We start from the raw sequence: 24354 nt of genomic DNA, 5'->3' as shown, positions 1-24354 counted from the left end.
CTAACATGAACTGTTCCAGGTTCCCCATGTGCAAAAAGGCAAAAAAATGAAAAAAAAAGTTTTTCCGTCCTTCCCATGGCTGGACTTAATTTTCTTTGTGCAAGCTTTCATCTGGCTGTATGCTTTGGGACTTCGTGGTGATAGTTTTTAAGTTTAACCTTGGCAGATTCACAGTGACAGCTTTCCCAGCTCTCCTGATAACTATTGATGAAAACTTGACTTTAGAAAAGGGTCTGGAGTTTAGTGTTGAACTCTGAAACCTGGAGCCAGTCTATGGACTACACAGTTCTAGATAGAATCTGTTTGCCACGATCGTGGCTCAAGAGTTGGGAGTTCGCCTTGTAATCGGAAGGTTGCCGGTTCGAGCTCCGGCTCCGACAGTCTCGGTCGTTGTGTCCTTGGGCAAGACACTTCACCCGTTGCCTACTGGTGGTGGTCAGAGGGCCCGGTGGCGCCAGTGTCCGGCAGCCTCTGTCAGTGCGCCCCAGGGTGGCTGTGGCTACAATATGTGAATGTGTGTGTGAATGGGTGGATGACTGGATATGTAAAGCGCTTTGGGGTCCTTAGGGACTAGTAAAGCGCTATATAAATACAGGCCATTTACCATTTACTGTCGACAAATCCAGAAACCTGTTATCGACAGCAGCATAAACAGCTGATTTGACGCTGGTAGGCAGCAACTCTGGTTTGGTAATCTTGTTCTATACGTTCTGTTTGCGGTGCTGACTTTGTGGGTTTAGCTCGGTCTGGCTACAACAGTTATATAGTTAATATAAGATGATGCAACCAAGGAGCACGTGTGTCCTACAACTTGTGTTTTTTTCCTCATGCAATCATAAAACTTTGGTTCAGAGGACATTTTTCACTGTGCACTCGGTCAGTTTCAAACTTTAGTCGAGGTGTCCGTATTTTATCCACTGGGGATCTGGACAGCAGGTGGTAACGCTGATGTTTGAGCAGTTTCCAGTTCATGGCAGGTCTGTTCTGACCAACCAAAGCAGCTTTCACCCTCTCAGCTGAGGGTGAAAGTTTGGATAGTTTTTCAGACCATGGCGCAGTAGCTGCACTTCCTGAGAAGAAACAGTGGATTGAACGGATGATCTTGGAACATGCAGTCCTTTAGAAATGACTCCAAGATATCCCTGACTTATCTAAGCTCTCCGGATTTTCACATGTCGCCATGTGTCAGTCAATCGAACGATTTATGTGTTGGCACAGAGAATCCACCGTGGCTGGTTAGGACATCTAAGTGGGTGTTCTTGACCTTGTGTATATATTATTTTCACCGTGTTTATTTCAGGAAATCTAAAATAAATTAAAACTTGTTCACTAAATTATTGAGTTTGTTTCGTTTTCTCATAATCTTAGAGGTTGTGAAATAATTCAGCTCCAGAAAAAGTTCTCAGAAATTGTGAAATATGAAAGCCTAGCATTACTAAAACATGCATGACCAAGATGATAAACTTTTGATTAAAACTGTATCCATAAGTGATTCTCTCCACTCTCTTTTTCCTGTACTGATTTCACCTTGCTCAAACAAAGGATGTTTCATCAAAAAGGCTTGTTTACCAAAGTGCAGATTATCTAGTTTTCCCCCTCTCTCTTTCATTGCCCATCATGCACTTTTCCTGTTGTTTATCCTGTTTTGAGTGAACATCAGACACAAACATTATCGTAGTGACGTCTTTCTCTCTCCGACATGTTTTTCTCTGATTTTTAGCCCTTTCTAAGTGGCTGCCTCACAGCTCACTGAACACAAACAGTATTAACGTGTCGTTTTCTCTCTTTGTCTTCGTCTCCACGCAGCTTGAACGCTGCTGCTGTCTGTGATGCCCTCCCATGACGCCGAGGTCGGTAGCTGACACTGCCAGTGAGCGGGAGACGCCACTGCACAACCGGTCCTGGGCCAGCGCCGTCAGCCGGTTCTCGCCCTCCCTCTCACACACTGGAGACTCCACATCCAACCACCTACCACTATCCACAACCATCTGCTCCGTTCCGCCCCAGTAAGGACCCCCCAACGCCGACACGCTGACGTCCTCGACCACCAGCAGTAGCAGCAGCCAAAAACAATATCGTCAACACAATCAGCAACACCAGCACCATCATCATCACCAGCAGCAGCAGCAGCAGCGGCCGCAATCATGTCCAGTCGTAGAAAGTCCTCCACCCCCTGCATGGTCCGGGTCGTCAGCGACCTGCCTGATGAACAAGATGACCCGGAGGAGGTGATGGACATGGAAATAGTGGCAAGCAAAGATGTGAGAGAAAATGAACCACCTGAATCTGCGAAAAAGAGTCAAAACCTCATGAAGGATAATGGAGATAATCCAGACCGGAAATCATTTCCAAAACACTTAGACAAAGAGCAGCAGTCTGGATGTGAAGATCACCCCCCTGTCATCGAAGATGTAGAAGCCAGAGGGGGAAAGGACAAAGAAGCGCCAGAATCAGACCCGGTGTCCCAGAAGAAGCAGGGAAGAGGTTACGAGTGCAAATACTGCCCGTTTTCGACGCAGAACCTGAATGACTTCAAAGAGCACGTGGACTCGAGCCATCCTAACGTCATTCTAAATCCACTGTACCTCTGTGCTGTCTGCAACTTCAACACCAAGAAGTTTGACTCGCTCACAGAGCACAACGAGAGCCAGCACCCAGGTGAGACGAACTTCAAGTTCAAGAGGATAAAAATGAACAATCAGACTATCTTAGAGCAGACAATCGAAGGCAAGGACAATTCAGCTGAATGCGACGTGACAAATGAAAAAGGTGAAAGCCACAGCAGCTCTGTGTTTCCACCTTGCATATCTACCACAGTGAAATCTCCGGGTAGTGTGCATACGCTCTTTGGAGGGAGCGAACTGAAAAGCCAGCTGGACGGTTTGATCCAGAAGGACCAAATCACAGCAGTGAACATCAACGGAACAGTCATCATCCCTGAACCCACCATCGTCCAAGGGCTCTCCCATGTCACCCCAATGCTCCAGCGTCCACCCAACTTTAACTCTGTACCAAAAATAGCCGTTCCCTTGAACACCACCAAATATAACCCTTCTTTAGACAACAACCTGACGCTGATCGCCTCCTTTAATAAATTCCCTTACCCAACACATGCTGAGCTGTCATGGCTTACAGCTGCCTCCAAGCACCCGGAGGAACAGATCAAAGTCTGGTTCACTACCCAGCGGCTGAAGCAAGGTATCACTTGGTCCCCGGAAGAGGTGGAGGAAGCCAGGAAGAAAATGTTTAATGGTTCCATCCCTCCTGCTCATCACACGTTCACCGTCTTGCCTACAAGCCCCGTCTCTCAGCCGTCTGCCAAAGCCTCACAGCAGCCCATCGTCCACACGACAGTCGAGCATCTCGGTCATGTCCGAACGACTGCGCCCAATGGGCTAACTGTAGTCACCACCACAAACTCCCCGGCAGGCTCTAGCCACTCCCTTAAGCGACCCCTGGCGACACAGCTGTCAACAGTGTTTGGGCCAGAGTCCAAGCGACCCATCATGGCAGTGGCGCCCCACTCTGGTGACCCTAAAGACAAGGTCCTAATGGCTCCTCCCCCACCACCTCCTCCCCCAAAAGGCCGCCTCCCAATGGCTCCACCTCTTGTTCCCATGGAGATGAAAAGACCTGTAGCAGTTCCTCTGGTTACCACAGAGATGAAGAGGTCATCCGCTGCTGTGCCTTTAATGCCACCGCCTCCATCGTCGTCATCATCATCTTTGTCTTCCAAAGGGAAGATTCTCTCGGCGTCAGGAAATCCCAAAACAAAGCCGGTGGTGTCTCTGCCCTCCATAGTCTTTCCAGAGTCGTTAACAAGGCCAATGATTGCCCCCCCACCGATCTCTGTCCCTCCGTTCAGAAACAGTCTACTTATTCCCCGTACCGTGCCCGTCTCTTCCAAAGAAAAACACCCCAGTTCTCACAATTTGCCAGCTTCTGATTTAAATCTGCCGAATTCCCCTCCGCTCATTACTTCGCAGGTAAGGAGGCCGACAATTATCCAGTCCATCCGTGCTCCGGCTAAAGCCCCATCCCAGATTTCAGCGTTCTCCTTGGATGGCAAGAAATTAAAAGAGCAGCAAGGAGTGGAGCTGAAAGCCAGCTACCCCAGAGGAGACAAGGTAGTCAGTCCTCTGCCAGAGGCCAATGGAACGTCTCGAATGGACAGCAAATGGCCCTACGATCAGACCGCTCCTGGTCACAATAATGGAATCATACATTTGGACAGTGGGGACATCCCAGCAGTACCAAAACCAGATTTTCAACATAAGTCCTCGGTGCTGACCCAGTTCCCCTTGCTGGAGAGGATGAAAGGAAAAACGGCAAAACAACTGAAGATCTTGGAGGAGAACTTCTTGCGGAACAGCTTTCCCACACACAGCGACGTGGATAATCTCTCAGCCATAACCCGCCTGTCTCATCAGGAAATCGACAGCTGGTTTGCAGAGCGCCGCGCGCTTCGTGACAACCTGGAGCAAGCCCTTCTGAACTCCATGGGCACTAAAAGGATGGGCGGCAATGGCATTGGTGCCATCACTGAGAAACAGCTACATCAGCACCAAGCACTGCAACTTAATGGGATTCACAAACCAAGCACCGGTGTAGGCTTCCTTAAAAGCCCTCCACCAACTTCACACCCCCTGTCCATGATTGTTCCTGGCACCATTGCACCTTCCGTCCCCAATCCGAATTCCTGCTCAGTGCCTCCAGACGGCCGATCCCTGGCGCTCCTCAAGGACGATTTTGCTCAAACTCGGTGGCCTTCCCCTGAGGAGTTCAGCCAGCTGGAGGGTCGGACAGGACTGGCTCGCGGAGAACTGGCCCGCTGGTTCACCGATAGCCGGCTGCAGAGCGGCAGCATGGACTTGGCAGAACTTTTTCACAACAATGGTGTGAATGGAGGACAGGGGCCGCCTATGTGTTCCCCTGAAAACGTTCCACCCAGCATCATCCAGCGCTGTCAGGAAGGAGCTGTAACAAACAACAACAACAACAACAGTAAGGTGCTGGAGGTTGAGATGGGCTGGCTGATGGACCAGCGCACCAACAGCCTCAACAATCAACAGCACGATGAGCTCCAAGACCAGTTTGCTGGCAGGTACTTAATTTCACAGTTCTTTACTTTGACATGTTTTCTGTTTAGCAGACTTGAAATACACAGAATATAAAGTGGTTACCTTCATACAGTCCAACAGATGGCCTTATGCGTAGGGTTAACTAGGTTTTAGCCACATGCTAAACAATCAGATTCAGAAATGAGAAGATGTTTGCTTTTGATAATAACTGAAAGGCAATCTGGTGTTAGCGGTTAGCCTCTTAGCCACCTCCAGACCTGGACCACTACAGACCGATCCATGGTTAGGGCAGGGTTTCCTTTTAACCTCATGCTAAACAGGCAAATTTTCAGAAACCTAAGTTCAAAATTTTGGAAGGATTTTTTTATGAAAAGCATTTTCATTTGCTGTGGATGTCAACCTTTTTGAAATTTTGAAAGTTACAAGTTTACCAGCTAAGAGTCCATGGTTTATTCCCCTTTGACGACTTTCGGTTCACTTTTTGCTGGATAGTAAGTTTAGTTTTCACCAGCTGGTTTAGACCTCATTACCACAGGCCTGTGGGCAATCCACTGGTAGTCACTGGTCCTAAGTGGAAAGGTGTGTATTTCGCAAGTGTTCACCAGGGTTTGATGGAACATGCTAGCATCAAATTGGTCACAAAGAGGTCCACAGTGCTGCACTGAAAACCTCAGAATTGTTTTGGTCGCTAACAGGTTGCTGCAGTTGTCCTTAATTTGCATGGAAGCCACAGACTTGTCTGCAAACATTTACCAAGCAGAAAATTTGTGTTTGCAGACCACTTGGTGGCCTGCAGGCCTGTGTAACCAGTCATGCCCAAAGTGTGGGCCATGAAGGCAGATAAAATTACTGTGAAATGTTTACGATTACATTTTCCATAAAGCAAACAATCAAAATTAACAAAACTAAACTGTTAATGGGATTTAAGCTGCATGTCATTCTTAATTTATCTGCCCTCGTTTGATCTAAAAGAAGATTTTAAAGGTTTTAAAACGGAGTGATGGCTATCATGATTCAACATCAGCGAGGTAATCAAGACATCAATACGAGTCTGTGAAAACACAAAGAAGGAAATGCTCCGTCTCAGCCCGGTGTGTCGATCAGAGATGTGATTTAAGGTTTCAGTCTTACATTTGAGAAGCGCTTTGATTCGGTGCCCTGGGAACGAGAACAGGATGAAGATATAATGTGGAAATTTTTCTGCTTTTGCTTTTTTACTGAAATGTTTTTAAAAGCAGGCCGTGTAGTGAAGGACTCTTACAATGCTGCGTAAGTATATGTAAAGTGACTGAATAATTTGCCACAATTGGCAGAGAAACACAGCAAATTAAGCCCCGAAATCACGGATACGTAGTCCTACACTGACAGCTGCTGACAGCTCTATATAATTCCCCCGTTTCTCAGTGTGACCACCTCCTTTATTATGTAGATGAAATGATGGAAATGAATATAATTTTTCATAAAGAGTCGAGTCAATCTTGTTCCTATATCCCAGTCACAAAATTCCACCTCGCTCCTTCACTTCTCCTCGATAATTCCTGCAGTCAGTGTTTACCGAACTGCACCCCTGGTACTTTCAGCACCGTTTTCTACCCACTGACACCTTTTGTGGTGACCTGTGCAGCCAAAATAAATTTGCGCTTCCCCTCGGCGGGCTTGTGCTGTTGTTTTCTAGTTGCCACATTAACATTGTTTTCAGGACATTAACCTACAAATCTACATGACTCTATTTAGTCTGCCTCTCCTTCAAGGAGCTTGGGACATGTTTGGCCAAATAACACAGCCATTACGTTGGAAACCAATATCTCCACTATAATTTGGGCAAGGCTTTTATTCTTCCCGTGAGCCTGCTCCGGGTTTCTGGCTCAGCCTTTGAAAACACCGCGGCGTGAACCTGCACTGACAGCACACTCGAATCCTTCTGGCTGCTGTTTATTTCATAAACTCTGCAACAAAGCGCGCCGCGTGACGTGCGACGTACGGCCGAACAATGCAGAGCGATAAAGGAAACTGTCAGCGGTGCTCAGATGGGAGTTCGGGGTTAATCGTGTCCTTTTATTTGTCGATGTAAAGCCTGATTTAAAGCACGAACGCGGAGCTCGTCTCTGTGTTTTCCTGGCTGTGACAGAGGCTCGTCATGTGTGGGTTCGCTCTGTTTCCACAGAATTTCCTCCTTCAGTTTTAAATTATTGCGGTGATTAGTTTCTCCTCGTTATAATTAAAAACGCTCCACTTATGACCCACTCACGTTAAATATGATTGTGCGCAATCACCTCAGTGGCATCTCAAAAAAACTGATTGACAGTTCTTGTTGGTGCTGAAGGACAAACGACTGAAAAAAGAAACAGAAAAACGACTGATTTTTAGTCCATTTTCTTTGTGTGGGCTGATCGCACTTTCACCTCTGGGATTTTTGTCATGTTTGCTTCACGTGTGGCTGCTCGTCACTGAGACACTGAAACTAAAACACTTAGTTTCCTTTAACAGCTTCAGGCTGTTTTTAATGACGAGAAAATCTAAACCTTAGTTCAACAATCTTAGGCCCAGGACGGCATTTATGCTTTCCCTCCCATTAATTTCACACTTTTACCTCACTGTTAATTATTTTTTTATCTTTTTTTATGGTTTTATTTATCAATCTTGAACAGACAGCATCATTATAGGACTGATCGTCACTACGTAACTCTAACGAGACAGGTGAAAACAGCGACAGGTGCCCTGTTTTCAGGGCTACAGAGAAAATTATTCTGAAAAAATGTCTGCGTTGGTTTTTCTCAGATGTGAAGTGCAGATGAAAACTAAGAGTAACACTGAACACGGCTTTTAACTGCTGGCTGCACCAAAGCTTCCCCAGCAGAGCTCTGTAGGTACCCGTTAAACTTCTAAAGCATCCGTGATTCCGCATCAGTCGACACTCTCGCTGTTAAAAATGTTCAAATGTATTTCCTGGTATGTGTTCCCTCTAACGTGACGCTCTCGGTCTGCCAGACTGAGGCAGCAGAGCGTGGCGGAGCTGAAGAACGGGGGACAGAACGGGGGCGTCCTCGGAGGAGCGCGGGAGGTGTTCGGGACCTGGCTGGAGGACTCGAGGCGAGGGCGGGAGCTGCTCGTGGACAGAGAGAAGAAGATGGCGGAGGACGCGTCTGGGAGGCTGACCGGATAAACGGTGAGTTTGAGTTTCGTGGCGGCGTGTTTCAGTGTCAGCAGCTGTCCTTGGATCTGCGGGCCTCGCCGAGCCTCTGAGGTTCGTTTCATCGATGCTTTGTGTTTTATTTGTGCTCCTGCTCGCCGATCAGAGGATGCTGCTGAAATGCTCCCGAGTCATTTCTGAAATGTTTGATGAGTTCAGCGAGAGCAGATGGCCCGCTGAAAAGGTGCATTCACGGCAGAAAGTATTTAGCGCGTGTTATAAGGGCAGTGTTTTTTAATTAAACCTGTAACTGAATTGCATTCACTGGCAATAAAAGTGCTATTTCTTAGTTAAATGATTAATCACTTATTTTAGAAAATGCCAGAAATGACAAATGGCCTCCTTTCAAGCAATTAAATGAAGCATGAATCACGTCTTTCAGTGGTGCATCTCTGATTTTGGCCATTCTTCTATAGCGAGAGAAGCACAAATTACCTACTGTGTGAGTGTAAAAGGTGGAATTTTTCCAGAAAACAAACTTTCGTTGACAAACGTGGAATGTTTTTCCTCTTCTGCATTGTTTGCATCTTTGCTCTCCGGCAGTTTTCTTCTTCATGTTTTTCCCTGTACGTCGCTGCTGCCTCGAGGTCAGTGCAGTCCAGCGGCAGGATCTCCACCACAACAAACAAACCAGAGGCCCGCACGGACACGAACATCCCTCACAAATAGCTACACTTCTAGAAAAACATGTGCTTTTTTTGTGTTTTGTGTGTTTCTGTTGTTTGTGCTCGCTGAAGCCTTCCTGCGGCTGTCTTTAAAACACACTTCAGGTCTCACGTTCAGCTTTTTGGCTGAGGTTGTCTGCTGCTTCACTCTGCGCAGGGCCGTAACCTACAGAGTCGACCTCATTACATGAAATCAAACTTGACTGAGACCTTCAGTTCATCTGGATCAAAGTTTTACAATCAGAGGAGGCCGGACTTGCTTTAGTCTTAGCACAGTGATTCTGGGTCTCTGTTTAGTCACTTCCTGTTTTATTTTGAAACATCATTGAGTCTTGCTCTCTAATCTGTCCCACCTCTCACTCTTACACATGTCTTTGTTCCTGTTGAGGGGGGTTCTTCCTCCCCACCATCATCAAATGCTACTCAAAGGGCACCATCACATTTTTTTTTCACATTGGAAAAGTAAATAAATAAATATTATAACGACTTTATTTTACCACTTAAATCCCCTTGAGGTGTTTATTGTTGTGAACTGGAACATTTGAATAAACTGTCCCCGCCTCTCGCCTCTCGGTGTCCTGCTGGGATTGGCTCCAGCCTCGCGGTGACCCGGAGCTGGCTGCGCGGCGAGGAAAATGGATGGATGGATTGAAGTGAATTGAATGTGTGGCTGCAGGTTTTACCACCTACAGACTGAACTGATTTAACTCAGCGAGGCCCTCATTGGTCCCCCGTGTCCCCCCTCCCCTCCTCTCCCCAGCCTGTCAGTGTTGAAGCCAACACCTCGATCCCAGGCAACAAACAAACCCACTGGAGCCAATCACCGTCTGTGTGTGTAGCTGTGTGAGTTTTGGCTACAACCGCTCAGCAACAAACACCAACTTCAGGAAAATTTAGGGAAAAAAACATTATTGGAGGCCCAAAAATAGCAACAGACCCCCCGGTGTGGTAAAGTTTGATAGATAAAAGGCTCCGCCTGGGGCAAAGTGTGATGACAGAGCGAGCCGGTTGTTCCCTCCTCTCTGTTCTGACAGAAGATTGAAAGTCTTAATGTTTCTACACGGCTTTCTGCTTATCAAAATAGAATCTGTTCAAATGATTTCCTCAAGACAAACGGCTGTAAACGAGGCAGACACTCCACTTCTTACGGTGTCACTTTTGAAAGACTGTCGCCATTTTCGGTGCCTTCAAAATCCGCTCCTGACAGCTGGAATCAATAATCAATATGCAGCATTTTAAAAAACCAACAGTAAGTGTGGAAGTGGGAAATAAAACACTTCCTGTCAGTGATATTTGAAAAAGGTTTCTGCTCCTTTTACCTGCCTCGGTTCAGTCCAAAAAAAGGCTTTATTTATCCCACAGGGGAAAAAGCTGAGGTAAAGTGACTCGTGCACATAATAATACAAAATCTGAAAAAGTAGTTCCTTCCCACATAACAATGACAGAGGAACACTGTTCATGTAAGGCGCTGAAGATGAATTACACCACAGCTTTGAAGACCAACTGCGCTACAGAAGCCACAAAGATCCAGAGCAGCGTAAAAAGTTATGTTTCCTTTCAGAAAATGCAGCGTACTCTCCGCTTTATGCTGTATTTGAATCAGACGCCCAGAAACTGAAACTCTGATCTCAGATGAATAAGAAACCGGTCGAGCGCTCCGCTCAGCAGGAATAAAGACGGATTCCGGTGAAATCTCAATAAAATAAACCGTGACAGAGGAAAACCTCGATGCTGACCTCTACTATCACTGCACCTCAAGACGAGCCGCGTCAGTTTCTCTGCACATGGTTACTACACAGTTTGCAGGCTAACGGCATGCTAACATGCTCAGAGGTTAAAATGCATGGGTTTAGCGTGCTAATTAGCACAAAACCCTGCAGCAGAGGGTGGAGTGTTTTGGGCCTTACCATCTCGATGTTCTGAAATCCAACACAACAACTGAAGGGGCCCTACGGACTTATCGATCACACGCTAACACCTACCTCTCTGTATCGTTCTTCTGACTGCAAACAGAGTTGAAACTAGAAACTGAGACTGCAAACTCATCGGAAAGTGTTCACTGAGGTCACAGATCTGAGCCGGTTAGGTCGTGTTATACAAGTAAAGCAGGTTTAAAGCCTATTGGCTTCATGATTCAGACCCAGTGACCAAACTTCAGATGGAAGACGTTATAAGGCTTTTCAGAAACTGGAAGTCTCCCACGCTTTAGCATTCTGTTAAAAGCTTCTGAAGTATAAACTTCATAAAATTTATGTTACTCAAAGTCTGGATGTAACGAAGAAGCAAAGAAGAAGAAGACCAAAAAAAGTCGATGATGAAGAGACTAAAGCAGTCACAGAAGATGAAAAACCGCATTAAAAAAAACAAACAATAACTCAGAAAAACATTAACTACAGTAATATTTTCATCTTTCCACCAACATCATACAGTTACAGCGGGTCTTCTGTACAGACATGACATCAGCTCAGGGTTCAGACTTCTCTATGACATCCACAGAGTTTTGTCTTTGTCTCCTCCGGAGCCAGGAGTCGAGGTGCGCTCTGATTGGTTACCTGAGATTCTGCTCGTATGTGTTTGCTGGAGAGGTTTGCTCCATCAGTCTGCTGCAGCTGCTCTCTCCACCCCTCTGCTCCAACCCTCACATCAGAACCGGTCGCTGGTTACAGAAATGAGATGTCCAACATGATAAAGCCCAAATTAAACTGCCCTTTTTTCTCAGCTCATTCACCAGCAGCCGCTGCAGAACAGTGAAACATGAGGAGTGTGGCTTCAGCGGCGGCGCTCGGGGTGGGGGTGGGGGGTTGGTGATTTGGACCATGAGCGGGATGATAAATTAACACGAGCAGCTTTCTAAACTCCGGCACTTTGTGGCGGCGGCCGCAGACTCGCCCGCTCTGCCAGACGCTCGGCTCCAGCGCCAGTTATCGCTGGAGGCCGAGTTCTGCTCTCCAAATCAGTTTGGCGCTCCGACGAGTGAGCGTGGCAGGTGAACGCTGGAATACACCAAACGAAGCTGATGGAAAACCTGCTCCAGATAGAAGTCTCACTCGAACTCTGGGAAATATGTGGCGCCGACTAAAACATGGCAACAGGAAACTGAATTTTCTCATTAAACCTCCAACAGGAGCCGATCGGCGTGCACCGAGCTGTAACAGCTTCATCGCCGAGGCCACATTAAAGAGAGGGCTGCGCAACACCACCCCTCCCCGTTCTCAGGGCCGTAGCTAACCTTAACAGTGCCCCCCTCAGCCCCACCCCCCATCCAGTCACATCCATCTGTTTTCGTACCCGCTGGTGTCTACAGACACACCTCCCTCTTCAAAGCCAGCCGCGAGACATCATCTCTCCAGCGTGTCCGGAGTCTCCTCCAGGTTGGACACGCTCGAACCTCCTCCCCTGGGAGACGTCCAGGAGGCATCCTCACCTGCACTGGCTGGCCTCCACGTGGAGGAGTAGCGTCTCCGCTCTGAGCCCAGCCTCCCTTCAGGTGAAGCTCGTTTTCGCCGCTTCCCTCCTCGGTCTCACTCCTGTGGTCAGGACCCAGAGCTCGTGGCCATATGCGAGGGCAGCTCAACCAGCGAAGACAGCTTCACCTTCACCACAGCCTCCATCAGTCTGCCAGTCGCCTGCTCCACTCCCCTCCACCTGGGACAGAAAACCAGTACCAACCCAGAGTGGGCACTCCATCCTTTTCCATCTGAGAGCGTGGGCCAAACCTAAACAAGGACAAACGATGACGTCATCTGTTCGTATGTAGAAGCTCTATAGTCAGGCGCTCGGGACTCTGGGTTGTTCTCCACAAACTCCTGGAGGGAATTTCTCCACCTTTTCACTGCTGGTTGGTTTTTCTCCACCAGCTTGTCTTTAATTTTTACCTCTTTGATGCTGAGCATCGCCGAGCCGTAACATAAAAACAGCTCAACGTGTGGACGGAAAACCGAAACTTCAAGCTGAAAGACACTAAACTGCTCTCCAGAGTTAATAGAAAACAAGAGTGGGCTGCTAAACCACTCCGAATGACAGCTTTCGGATTAAACACAGTCATTTAATCCTTTGTTAAGATGAAAATATTGATTTGGTGCTGCTCTGAATAAACTATTAGAAGCATGTTTATACTCTGACAACAGACCACAAATGACAGCCAGTGAAAAACGGTCGATATCACAGCAACAAGAAAAAAAATCACATTCTGTAATTAATCTAAAAGCAGAAATACAGACAGAAAAGCACAATTTAACACACACCAGTCAATAAAATCCAAATTTGAGACCTTGAGAGGAGAAACTGCAGCAGAAATAAACTCGACCGTTTTCCCCCGGTGCTGGTCAGAGAGCGATCGTTCGGCTTAATCAAAGCCGGCCGCTCGTCAAATAAAAAAGTCATTCAGGCGTTAAGCAAAACATACTAGAAATTAAACATACATTCCCGTTCTTATTCTGCTGTAACCGTAAGGCCGGTCTGTTGGAGAGGAGGCCAAGGTAAACGGTGGATGAAAGGGACAAATATCTGCTGAGAAAATGAAGAATCGGAGCGATGAAATGAAGCGAGACGCGTTCACAGGTCTCAAACATGCAGAGCAGCGAGGCGCTCGGGCTCCAAACACCAGCTCGTTTAAAGCTGCTTTCGCTCTCGCGCTCCCTCCTTTTCTATGTTTGATTTTTACACATGAGGTTAGGGGTCAAAGGTCACATCAGCAGGATGATACTAATAAAGAGTGCTAAAGAGTGATGACATCAACCAGATTATATTAGGGAGTCGTAACGACCGACGGAGCAAAAACAAATTTCTGCAGCAGCGCTAATTGATGTCCCCGGCTTATCTGTGTGCGTGCGTGCGTGTGTGTGCGTGTGTGTGTGTGCGTGTGTGTGTGTGCGTGCGTGTGTGTGCGTGTGTGTGTGTGTGTGCGCCCACCATCCATTGTCCTGTCTCACTAATCACAGCAGCTCCGGGCTTCATTTAATCAGCGGAGCGCGGCGCGGCGTCCTGTAATAACTTATCAACAGTACCTTATAGATGAAGCCTTAATTGCTGAAATGCTGCAGAGCTGCTCCCTCGCTGTCATCATCATGATGCGAAACACCGAGCGGCGAGACGACCACAGTCACTCCTGGGTCGCCTTAATCTTAAAGAACATTAATTTATTTCCATTTTGTCATTTTTAATAAAAAAAGGGGTTTTTTTTCTTTTCCAGTTAAAATTTCTTGGTTTGAAGTTGCCTAATTACACAAAGCTCCCAGCGCTCCTGATGCTGCATCACATCTGTGTTATTTTCTATTGTGGTGTCATCTGATTGGTCCATTTAAATCGGATAATCAGTTTTACTCGTCGGCTGTAAAAGGCTGATGGGGTGCTGTCGTCACCCCGCCGGGCGGCGTCGATGCCTAAGTTTGAGAGCGAGGCGACGCAGGTGTTAAAGGTGCTGTGAGGCTGAGGGGAGCTCAGGTCAGACGTGGCGTTTGCATGTGTAACCAGTCTGTGCGGAGACTGTGATTGGCCTGAAGGATGAGGCTAACTCAGGACCATGGCTAACAGTGAGTGAGAGTGTGGGTGGGGTCTGTGCTAGCTTCCAGTCTGAGGGGAAGAAGCTGTTTGTGAGTCTGCGGGAGTGAGACCTGATTGACCTGAGGCGGTGTCCAGAGGGCAGCGGGTCAAACAGGTGGTGGGCGGGATCGATGAATCTCAGTCTCCAGCAGTTCTTGGTTAACGAGTCTGCGGTTTGTCAGCCTGAAGGCAGAGCGTCAGGTGAGGAGCCGGACCAGGAGTGTGTTTATCTTCACTGTGATTTCTGTCACCATTGTGGGTTTAACGGTATGAGCCTGAAACACCTGAGAGAAGACGCTCGCTAGAGACGGTCTGAGCTGTGGTGTTTGCAGGGACGTGCTGAACAAAAGCAGTTTTTCTGGACTGGCAGCAACACGTGAACACTGGGATCAGTTCGGGATCTGTGAGCGCTCAGAGGAACATCAGGCTGTCGTTTTCCTGCTGAAGTTTTTGAGCGGTCTTTGAAAGAGGCAGCTTCCTACGGCTAAACCAGTGACACTCAACAATTATTTCCCAAGTTAGTTATTAAAACAGAGACGCGTCTTTATTCAACAGTCATGGGTGTAAAATTCACTGAACTCCCTGGACTCAAAAAAGCTCCTCAGCTTTAACCAGCAACAGGAGACGAGTTAGAGACAGTCACAGTTCAACCTGGTCTAACATCTCTGCACTCATTTATGTGCTCTCTCTGGAGGACATGTGGAACACGCGTCTCTGTAGATGTTTGTGTTTCATTTGTGTCTCGTTTGTTTCTTTGTAGCTGTTTCTTGTGTCTCTGTAGCAGCTGTGCAGTACTCGTCTTAACGTCTGACTCTTTTTTGTATCTTTGCAGTTGTTTGTTGTCTCTTTGTAGCTGCGTGGTTGCTTTGTGGTTGTTTTTCATCTTTTTGTAGTCAGTTTGTGTCTTTTTAAGTAACTTTTAGGTGAAGCTCAGAGGGCCCTGACTCTGGGCCTGACTCAGTAACACGCTGTTTGCGTATGTGAGGGTAATAAAGGTTTGTTGTGGCTTGTCAGCTGGTGTTTGTGATTAAACAGCTGATTGAGCAGCTGTTCGCAGCTGAAGAAGACATTCAACATTTTTTCCTCTTTGACTCGAGACCTGATGGATTAATCTGTGTCGAGCTCAGAGGAGCTTAAACAGAAGCCGCAGTGATGTTCAGCGTTGTCTCCACAAACACAGCGAGCACACTGATCAGACACACTGTGGGAACTCTGACTGCGTACGGTCCTGAGATGCAGCAGCTCGTAGCTCGACCTGTGGTGGGTCAGTCTCTCACAGCACGGCGGGGACTCTTCTTCACAGCGTTGCTTCAGTTTATTGAGGTTTCATGTATGCACAGCTCTCTGAAGGTCCAGCCTCTCGGTCAGGCTGACACCTGCACTTTGGACCATTGCAGCACCTTTTGTGTGATCCAGTTGGGTCAGACGGCCTCATGTTTGACTCTAGAACACTTTGGAGACTCGGTGACTGTGAGGCAGGGTTTTAATAGTTTTGCAATTTTCATTAGTTTTTATTTTTATTTCGTTTTGACTTCAGATTTTCAATTTTATATTAGTTTTAATTAGTTTTTACCAATTGTTTGCTAGTTTAGTTTTTATTTTTTGGAAAATCCTTAGTTTCAGTTTAGTTTTGATTAGTTTCAGTTATAGTTTTAGTTGTGTTTGCGATAAAGTGTAACAAAATCCCAGTTTCATCATATCAGTCATTCTCTTCTGCTTATCCTTGGGTATGTTGCTATTCCAGCTACCATACCCTGCACCCTGGACAGGTCGCCTGTCTGTCGCAGGGCTAACACGCAGAGACAGACAACTCACATTCCCACCTATGGGTTCTTTAAATAAATAAATAAAGGCAGATGAACAACCGTTGATACCAGGCAACTATAAAATGTATATCTTGGCCCCAATGAGACTATTAACTCTTGCAGCACCGGGTGTTAAGGCAATTGACTCACATAGTTATGTAGATATCCCAGTCCTGTTGTCTCGGGATGCATCACGCTGGTGTTAGCTTCTGTTTCTGGGGATGAGGGTTGGGCATGCTCCCTTACCTTCTCCAGGTAAGCTAGGTTAGCCTTCTTGTGTGAGCTTTTCAAGTGCACTTTAAGGTTTGTGGGATTTTTTTCCTTTTAGAAATGTCCCTCATAATTTGTCTCTTTCCACTACAAGACACTTGCTTTATCCAAAACACAGTCATATTCAAAGTAATCCCAAATTGGACTCTGGCGCTTTCTCCAGACTTTTCCTGACATGATTCTGCGCGTGGACGGAGCAGCGACACAGACGACTCGACTAACGTACTGCCACCTGCTGGCATAATGAGACACAGCACGAAAAAAACCTGGAAACTAAACTATTGTATGACACGCACACATCAACGAAAACTAAACACATTTTTGCAATAAATTCAGTTAATTTTAGTTAGTTTAGTGAACACTCATTACAGTTTTAGTTAGTTTTCCTTTTTTTGTTTTTATTTTTATTTCCGTTAACGAAAATGTTTTTTCACTTCTAGTTTTCGTTATTTCGTTAGTTTTAGTTAACGATAATAACCTTGCTGCGAGGTGCTCAAATCATCAGCCGCCCACCACCGTGCTGACAGCTGGTGAAGAGGCTTTCTCCTGGCAACGAGCCATAGCTATTCAATCCTTTCATGTCTGTAATGTCATGAACTTTAACCTTTAACCTGCTAACTGAGGCCTGTAGAGTCTGACCTCAGGGTGAATTTGCTGGGACGTCCACCTAGGTGAAGACTGCGACACCTGAATGTCCCAGACCTGCAAACTGAACAGTTTGTACAGAGCAGCTCAGACCTGCTGACGATCAGTTAATCGACACTGTTTGATGAGCAGCAGCTGGCTCCGCCTGACAGGCTGGAGTTTACCCACAGGTCACCTGCTGTTTACGAGCCGCTCTCTGTCCTACGATATAAAACTGTGCGTGTTTGTAATCACAGCGACCGCCGGCCTCGTTTAATCTTCGGCACAGTTTTCCTCTTACACAGATTAAGCGAGCGCGCCGCGGCCGCTCAGGTCTGCCACCATTCTCTCATAGCGTGTCCCAGTTCCCGGCGGCACCGGGCGGCCTGGAACGCCGACTCAGGATCAACGATTGCTTTTTAATCCCCCCGCGCTCGCTCGCTGCTCTCTGCCTCTTTTTGTTTGGCTTTGTTTTCATTTTTTGCCGAGAATCATCCAAGTTCTTCTGACACTGACATTTGTGCTGCCGAACATTTGACAGATTTTAATGTGTTTTTTTTCCCTCCTCCCCCCTCCTCCCCCTCCTCCCCTCTGTCCATTTCAGGTGTGAATAAGATTCGCCTCCATCGCCTCCGCCACCGCCACTGCTGCTGGAAACATAGAAGAGGAGAGAACATGAAGAACGGAGCAACAAAGAAGAGTTTCTCGATTATCCAATTTTTTTTTCCCTGTTCTTACGTTTTCAGATTTTTTTGGTTTTTGTTTTTAATCTCTTGATTGTCGCATCCCGGCTCACGCACAACATCCTCCTCCGTCACGCCGGCAGCGACCTGGAGCGGCCGCGGTGTAGATGTGACACTCGCACACAAAAGCACGAGTTTGAACACGACAGAGCCGCCGCTGCGCTTTACTGTGGGCTGCACCCAAATTGAAATCTGAAGAGTGCGAGGAGAAATTCAGGGTCACGATCTGTGAAGATAATTGAAAACTCCCCCCACACATCCCACCTTTACAGTGGATTTCAAACTGCTGCTTTCAGTTTTACAATAGTATTATAACACAACACCGTCGCACAGGCGTCCTCCAGAGTGCCGTAAACAGTCTGCAGGAGTGACACGGACCCTTTAAATGTGTTTTGTCTTCAGGGGGACAAAATTCAAACATTCCCTCAAAGAAGTGAAGTGGATCACTTCCACTCCCCCCGAGAATAAATCCACAAACGAGCCGGAAAACAAAGCAAGTTTAAGTGAACCGCGACAACAAACATGCCTGAAAAATAAGGGACTCGTGTCCCTTTAAACCAAACCTCAGTGGGATTCGTTTATTAATTCCTCAGCGCACACTTTGGGTGAATTAAACGAACAATTAGCATTTCACTCGTGCAACATATCAGGATTTATTCCACTCGTTCTTCGTCCTTGTCACAGCCGTCCGTCTGCATCATTATGCAACTCTTTATTTTTCCACCTAAGTCGGAGGAAGTCACCAGAATGTTTTATTCAGAGTCTTTTCTCTTTTTTTAAGTGATTGTTAAACGTATTTATTGAATCGCCGAGCTGCAGCTGGAGCCTTTAACTGCCAGTTTCCAGCCTTTACGTTCGCTCAGCGCCGCATTGTGAGACGAGCGAGTCCTTCAGCGCCACAGAAACTTTCTATATTTACTTCCTTTTGTTGTTTTTCCACTGGAGTGTGGCGTTGTCAGCAGCGCCGTATTAAAAGCTGCTTTGGTCGGCGTGACGGCACACAAGGCTTTGTTCACGCGCAAGTGGACGAGTTTATTCATGTTTTCCATTTTCCTCAGATTGGTTGGTGCGTGAGAAATGATTCACCGGCTAAACGAACGCTACGTGATTCAGTCTGAGTGCCGAGGAAAGTCTGAGGGAATTTTTTATCCAATGTTAGAAATTAAAAGAAAACATTTTTCTGTTAATCGAGCCCCAACATACACGTTAAATTTATAAAAGTTAGACTTCAGTGGATCCTTCTCATGTCACTTTTTCATTAACAACACCTCTGAAATATGTTCATGAGTTTAACCTTGAGGAACTGTTTTGTCCAATCAAATGGCCTGTTACTTCACTTCCTCCCGGCTTTAGGTGAATCACCTCTGTTACAAACTATAAAGACTTTAGTTTTTATTCTTGGACTCTACAGCTCCTCCCCTTTAAGGGAAAGTCCTCCTGATTGGCTGCTCCTTATAGCGGGAAATGCTAAGATGGGCAGGATTGTCTCCTTTCTATGACATCACACAGACACAAGGGTAGAAAAACCTGTTCGGTGTTATTCATATAGCACCAAATTACAATAACCGTCCCCTTGCAAAGACCTACAATACCACAGAGAAACCCCAACAATCAGACGACCCCCTGTGAGCAAGCACTCTGCCAACAGCGGGAAGGAAAAACTTCCTTTTAACAGGAGGAAACCTCCAGCAGAACCAGGTTCAGGGAGGGGCGGGGCCACCTGTCGCGTCAGAGTTAAAGGCGGGACCGATGGGCGTGGCCGAGGCGGTGTTGTGTGTGACCGGTGTTGCCGTGGAGATGAACCGGAGCACTGAATGTGTGCCTGCAGCAGCAGACAGGGTGGATTTAAAACAAACAAACAAACAAGAAAAAAAACCGAACAAAAACGCCGAGTGCCAAAGCTGGGATCTGCTGCATTCTCACTACACTTTCAAAAAATAAGGGTTCTCCTTCGTGTCGTTGTAAATAGGATATATATGTTTGTTTGTTTGTTTGTTTTTCCTGTATTGCTACAGATTTGTAAAATTTTGCGGGAAAAATTTTGTTACATTTTGTAAAATGGGAGCAACTCGTCCCCCCAAAGTCCTCCTGGTTTTCTTTTTCCTTAAAAAACCCTCTCTCAGCTTTTTTTTTTTTTTTTGGTTTATTTTTGTTGGACTTTTTAAAAAACATCTAGTGCCAGCAGTGTGTGCGTGAACAGTTTTCCTTTTTTTGTTCTTCGTGGGGTTTTTTTGCTCTTTCTTTTCCCATCTCTCTCTCCTCTTTTTGTACTGAACCAGAGTGGAACCACTACAAAAAAAGGAAAAACAAGGAAAAGAAAAAAAAAAGACGGACCAGTTGGCAATACTTCAGTCACTTCTTCATCTCACCGGCACTGGACTTCCGCCCGCCACTTCCCCGCTGAGAGGAGAGGAGAGGTGGGAGGGAGAGGAGGGAGGAAGAGGGGGGACTTCGCTTCACATCAAATCAGATTTAAAAAACAAAACGGAGAAAAAAAAAGCACCTTTGGACCTTTTTTCTTTTTTTTACTGTGCTGAAGTGAAGTCAAGTGCTATTATTATGTTATTATTATTATTATTATTATTGTAGCCACTCTGTCTGGAACCCTTTTTTGAAGAAAAGCAAAGGAAAAAAAACAAAAAGAAACTTAAGCCAATCTGCACTTCTCGTTCCGACGAACATGCTTGTATGACCAAGTGACTGTCGTGGATCTTTGTTTTCAAACCCGATAAGGAACAAACTGAGTATAAAAACAAAAAAAACAGTCGAGAGACTCGAAACGGTGGCAAACGCAGAAGGATTCAACGGTAACGATCACGCAACTTACAAACTCGACAGTAAAAACCTGCAATCAAGACTCACGCTGCCTGAATCATACTTTGATCTTTCTCTGTTTCTATCCCTCCTTCTTTTCTTCGTCTCTCTCGTCTCTCCTCGCTTTCTTTCATTTTTCACCGTTTTCCTTCGTTTTTCTCTCCCTCTCTCTCTTTGTCGTCCTGCACACCATCATACACACCTGTAATAAACAAAAAACAGACAAAAAAAAGATAAATAGCCTTTTATTCGATACATTACTACATGTTGGCTTGGTAGGATTAGTTGAAACTAGTTCCATTCCTACAAAAAAGAATAATAGTAAAAAACAAAATATGAGCTTCTTTATGTATTGCTTCTGCCGCTGTAGTGTCCTGGTCAGATTTAAAGATGATAAGACTACATATATCTGAAATACTGTATTTACAAATGCATACCAGGGCTGGCCTCAACGACATGACGGCAGGGGGAGGTTTCCGACTCCGTCCGCAGGGCGGCCGGTCGAGTGGGCGGGGGTTTGCCGCGTAGCTCCGACCGCTCGTCCGAGATGGTTAAAAATGCTTCTTTGTTTGCTCGAAGTCTTCGCAGTTCTTTAAACTTGTAGCGTTCAGCATCACTGAAGCTCTCGCCGCACAGCTGCAGGGCCTAACGGGAGTGCTGGCAGCGCGGCGGAGAGCGCCTCCTGGTGGACGCTCAGCCTTAGCATGCTTCCAAGAGAGTTTTATTTTTGCAAGTGTATAGTTTTAATTGAATATTTTTCTGATGAATGATTGAATGTAATTGCTTTGGGGAGGAAAGTGGGTTCACTGTCTGAATGTTGAAAGAGGAGGGAACCGAGCACACTGGCACCAAAGCAAAGGTGGTCCTGCAGAAGTTAAACATGATCGTGTGCGAACTAAATTTGCTCGAGCACTGCTTAAAAAACAGAAGGCTTCCGCTAGCCCAGACCGGTGCCTCGCGCAAACCTTTGGCCTCAGTGACGTTTCACAAGGCACAACTTCTACTGTAGTCTACTTTCAGCTCTATTAAGCTGTTTTATTTTGTTGATTAAAATATTTTTGGCCAACTTTTCTACATAAATTTGCACTTTTTACCTTCAAAGGGACGAGGAGTTCTGGAGCGATCTGGTCCCATCTGTTTTTATGTGAATGTGTAAAATGCTAAAACCAAGGATCAAAATAGCCGTTAGCTAAATCACAAACTTGTGCTAATTACACTCGTTAATTTTCTCACTGATTGACAAAAAAAAATCTAAATGTAGTTCACTACGAGTACCAAAGTACCAGGATGGTGTTGCTTGTAACGGAAATCAGGACCACCAGTAATTTTGCTGCAGCTTGCACAACAATCATGGCTCAGTTATGCAGTTTGATTTAGAAAAAATCCCCCATAAAAAATTAAAGCACCTCTAAAATAAGCCTTAAAAAGCCTCTGAAGCTAACTGACGGCTTGTAGGTTAGCGTTCTTAAAGAGGTTTGTCTCAAATTTATGCTTGTTTATTTTTAGCGCACGCTGACGAGTGGAGGTGTGCAGCACCCAGGTGGCTTGTAAATGTACGTAATCGACAATCACGGTTAATTGTTGCAATCGTCATTTCCTGTGAGTGTAAACTCGGAGAAAACTTCCCCGGTCTGATGTGCCCACAGCGAGGGGACAAAGAAACCACGCGAAGCAGCGCGCAGTGCGACCAGTGTGCTCCGTCCTTCCTTCGTTCCGTTTAAACTTGCTCCGTTGTATCGTGGCGAGCGCCTGGTTTCCTCACAAAGCTTTTTATGCTGAGACTGACTCGAGGCTGAACTCCTTTACCTTCCCTGAAGTTCGCTCTGATGACAGCTCTGTTGTTTTCTGTTTACCAAGCACAAAAGTTAAAGAGCAATGCAATCTTCTGCTTTTCTTTGATATATATCATCAAGTCTCTGAAATATTGATATTGCGTCAAAGTTTCAGAACTAGATTTTCTGAACTAAACTCTGGACTTTAAGCACGTCATTCCTGCTATCAGAGCAAATCTGCGCTCTGATCCAGAGACCGTTGTCGAGCAAACTTCAAGGGTGTTTATCCGTCCTCAGTCTCCAGCTGTCCTCAGTTTTGAAATTCAAATCACTGCTTGGATATTTTGTCAGAAGTGTCACATGTGAACCAAGAATGAAAATGTAGAAAATAGAGGCTGGAGAAAGCTGATATCTTCTTCATTTTACTGCTTTTTTAGCTCACTTCAGAAGCTCAGAGAAGGAATTTTATGATGCGAGACAATCAAGACGTGACTTCTGCAAAAGTATTTTAGTTTTAGAGAAAACTTCCGCTGTTCGACAAGTTGAATCAGTTCCTGGAAGTTTTGTGTATGCAAATCATCAAACTCACTGCATTCTTTCAAGCTGTGTTTTTAAATCTTGGTTCACGTGTGAAAAGAAGTCAAATGAAAGAGGATAAGTGCTCAAACGCTTCAGCAAAAAACGTTAAAAATGCACAAAAAAGTTTAATCGACCGAGAAAAAAAGACTTTACGAAGCCAAGCATCACTTTTCGGAAAACCAGGTGCTCTGATTGTGTTTTTAAGGGGAGTTGAGGCCAGCCCTGCTTCATAACTGAGGTTCTGCTTCTTCTACTACTGCTACTATCAAACAACAACCCTGGGCACAAAAACAGGCCTGAACACTTTCAAATCCTCCAGCACTCGAGGCGCGTTCGATTTTTAACTTCACATACCAGCATCTTTGAACCCAAACTGATTTGGAGCACCAGCTTGTTTTTGTTTCGTCCTCGACGCCACAAAGACGCTTCCCTTACCGAGCCCGCGGCCCAAAAGCGAGCTCGTCCTGACTCAGCTGGGTCCGCCAGCAGCGTCTCTGGGGTCCGTCGGGTTAAAAGAAAATAAGAGCCATGGATATTTGTTTTTGCATTGTTTGAAAAGCATTCGAGCTCTGTTTCTGTCGCCCAGGCCAGCAAAACAACCTGTTGATGTCTGCTGTATTTCAATAAAACACAGCCTTTTTCAAAGGGTACACCCTGTTCTCACAGTGTCTGTGTGATGTGGTCTGAATGCAGCGAACAGCGGCGCACGCGCATCATATGGACGCTGGATTCTGCTCTGACTCACCTGATTGTGAAATCCTGACAGCTTTAAAACAAAACAGGGAGAAATGGTCTGCAGCCACTTCAGAGAAGGGCCGATGGCGTGGAAAAGCTCCAGCCTTTCACATAATCTGTGGTGTTTACACACACACACACACACACTCCTTTTATTTCAGCCTCACAGGCAACATCAGCGCCCTGCCAAGTGTCCAAAAAACACTATTTATTAGTTCTGATCATTAGGGCCGTTTGATTATGGCTGAAAATCAAGATTACTTTTGTACAACAAATTAATATAATTAATATAATTACGCCTGAGTCACACGGCACGCCAGCTCCCTGGTAACCTCTGGTTGCTAGGTAAAAATGTGCATTACTGGACCAGTTTGTGAGTGGTTGCTGGAGGTTGCACTGTGATTGGTGTCATCATCGCTAGCAGGTCGGCTGTGGACGACTGCAAATGCTCACGGGTCGCAGTGATGAGACCAGAAAACATTTGCATGCAAACTTAAACCTGCGCCTTTTAAAATGAGCTCTACACAGCGTGAGG

At 46.0% G+C, this 24354-nt stretch overlaps 1 protein-coding gene across 5 annotated transcripts in view; it reads left to right on the top strand.

The window, feature by feature from the left end:
• The window catches only part of LOC100706707 (zinc fingers and homeoboxes protein 2), a 128691-nt gene extending 104948 nt beyond the window's left edge, over positions 1-23743 (top strand). For all 5 annotated transcript variants that reach the window (XM_005464976.4, XM_025902115.1, XM_025902116.1 and 2 more), the window contains 3 exons: positions 1807-5104; positions 8070-8247; positions 17781-23743. In XM_005464976.4, coding sequence (XP_005465033.1) covers positions 2145-5104; positions 8070-8244 — 3135 coding nt within the window. In that variant the 5' untranslated portion in view covers positions 1807-2144 and the 3' untranslated portion in view covers positions 8245-8247; positions 17781-23743. The remainder of the gene's footprint in view (positions 1-1806; positions 5105-8069; positions 8248-17780) is intronic.
• The last annotated feature ends 611 nt before the right edge of the window (positions 23744-24354 follow it).

The sequence above is a fragment of the Oreochromis niloticus genome, linkage group LG22, assembly GCF_001858045.2.
Source record: "Oreochromis niloticus isolate F11D_XX linkage group LG22, O_niloticus_UMD_NMBU, whole genome shotgun sequence".
NCBI lineage: Eukaryota > Metazoa > Chordata > Actinopteri > Cichliformes > Cichlidae > Oreochromis > Oreochromis niloticus.
This window is presented reverse-complemented; position numbering and strand designations above follow the sequence as displayed.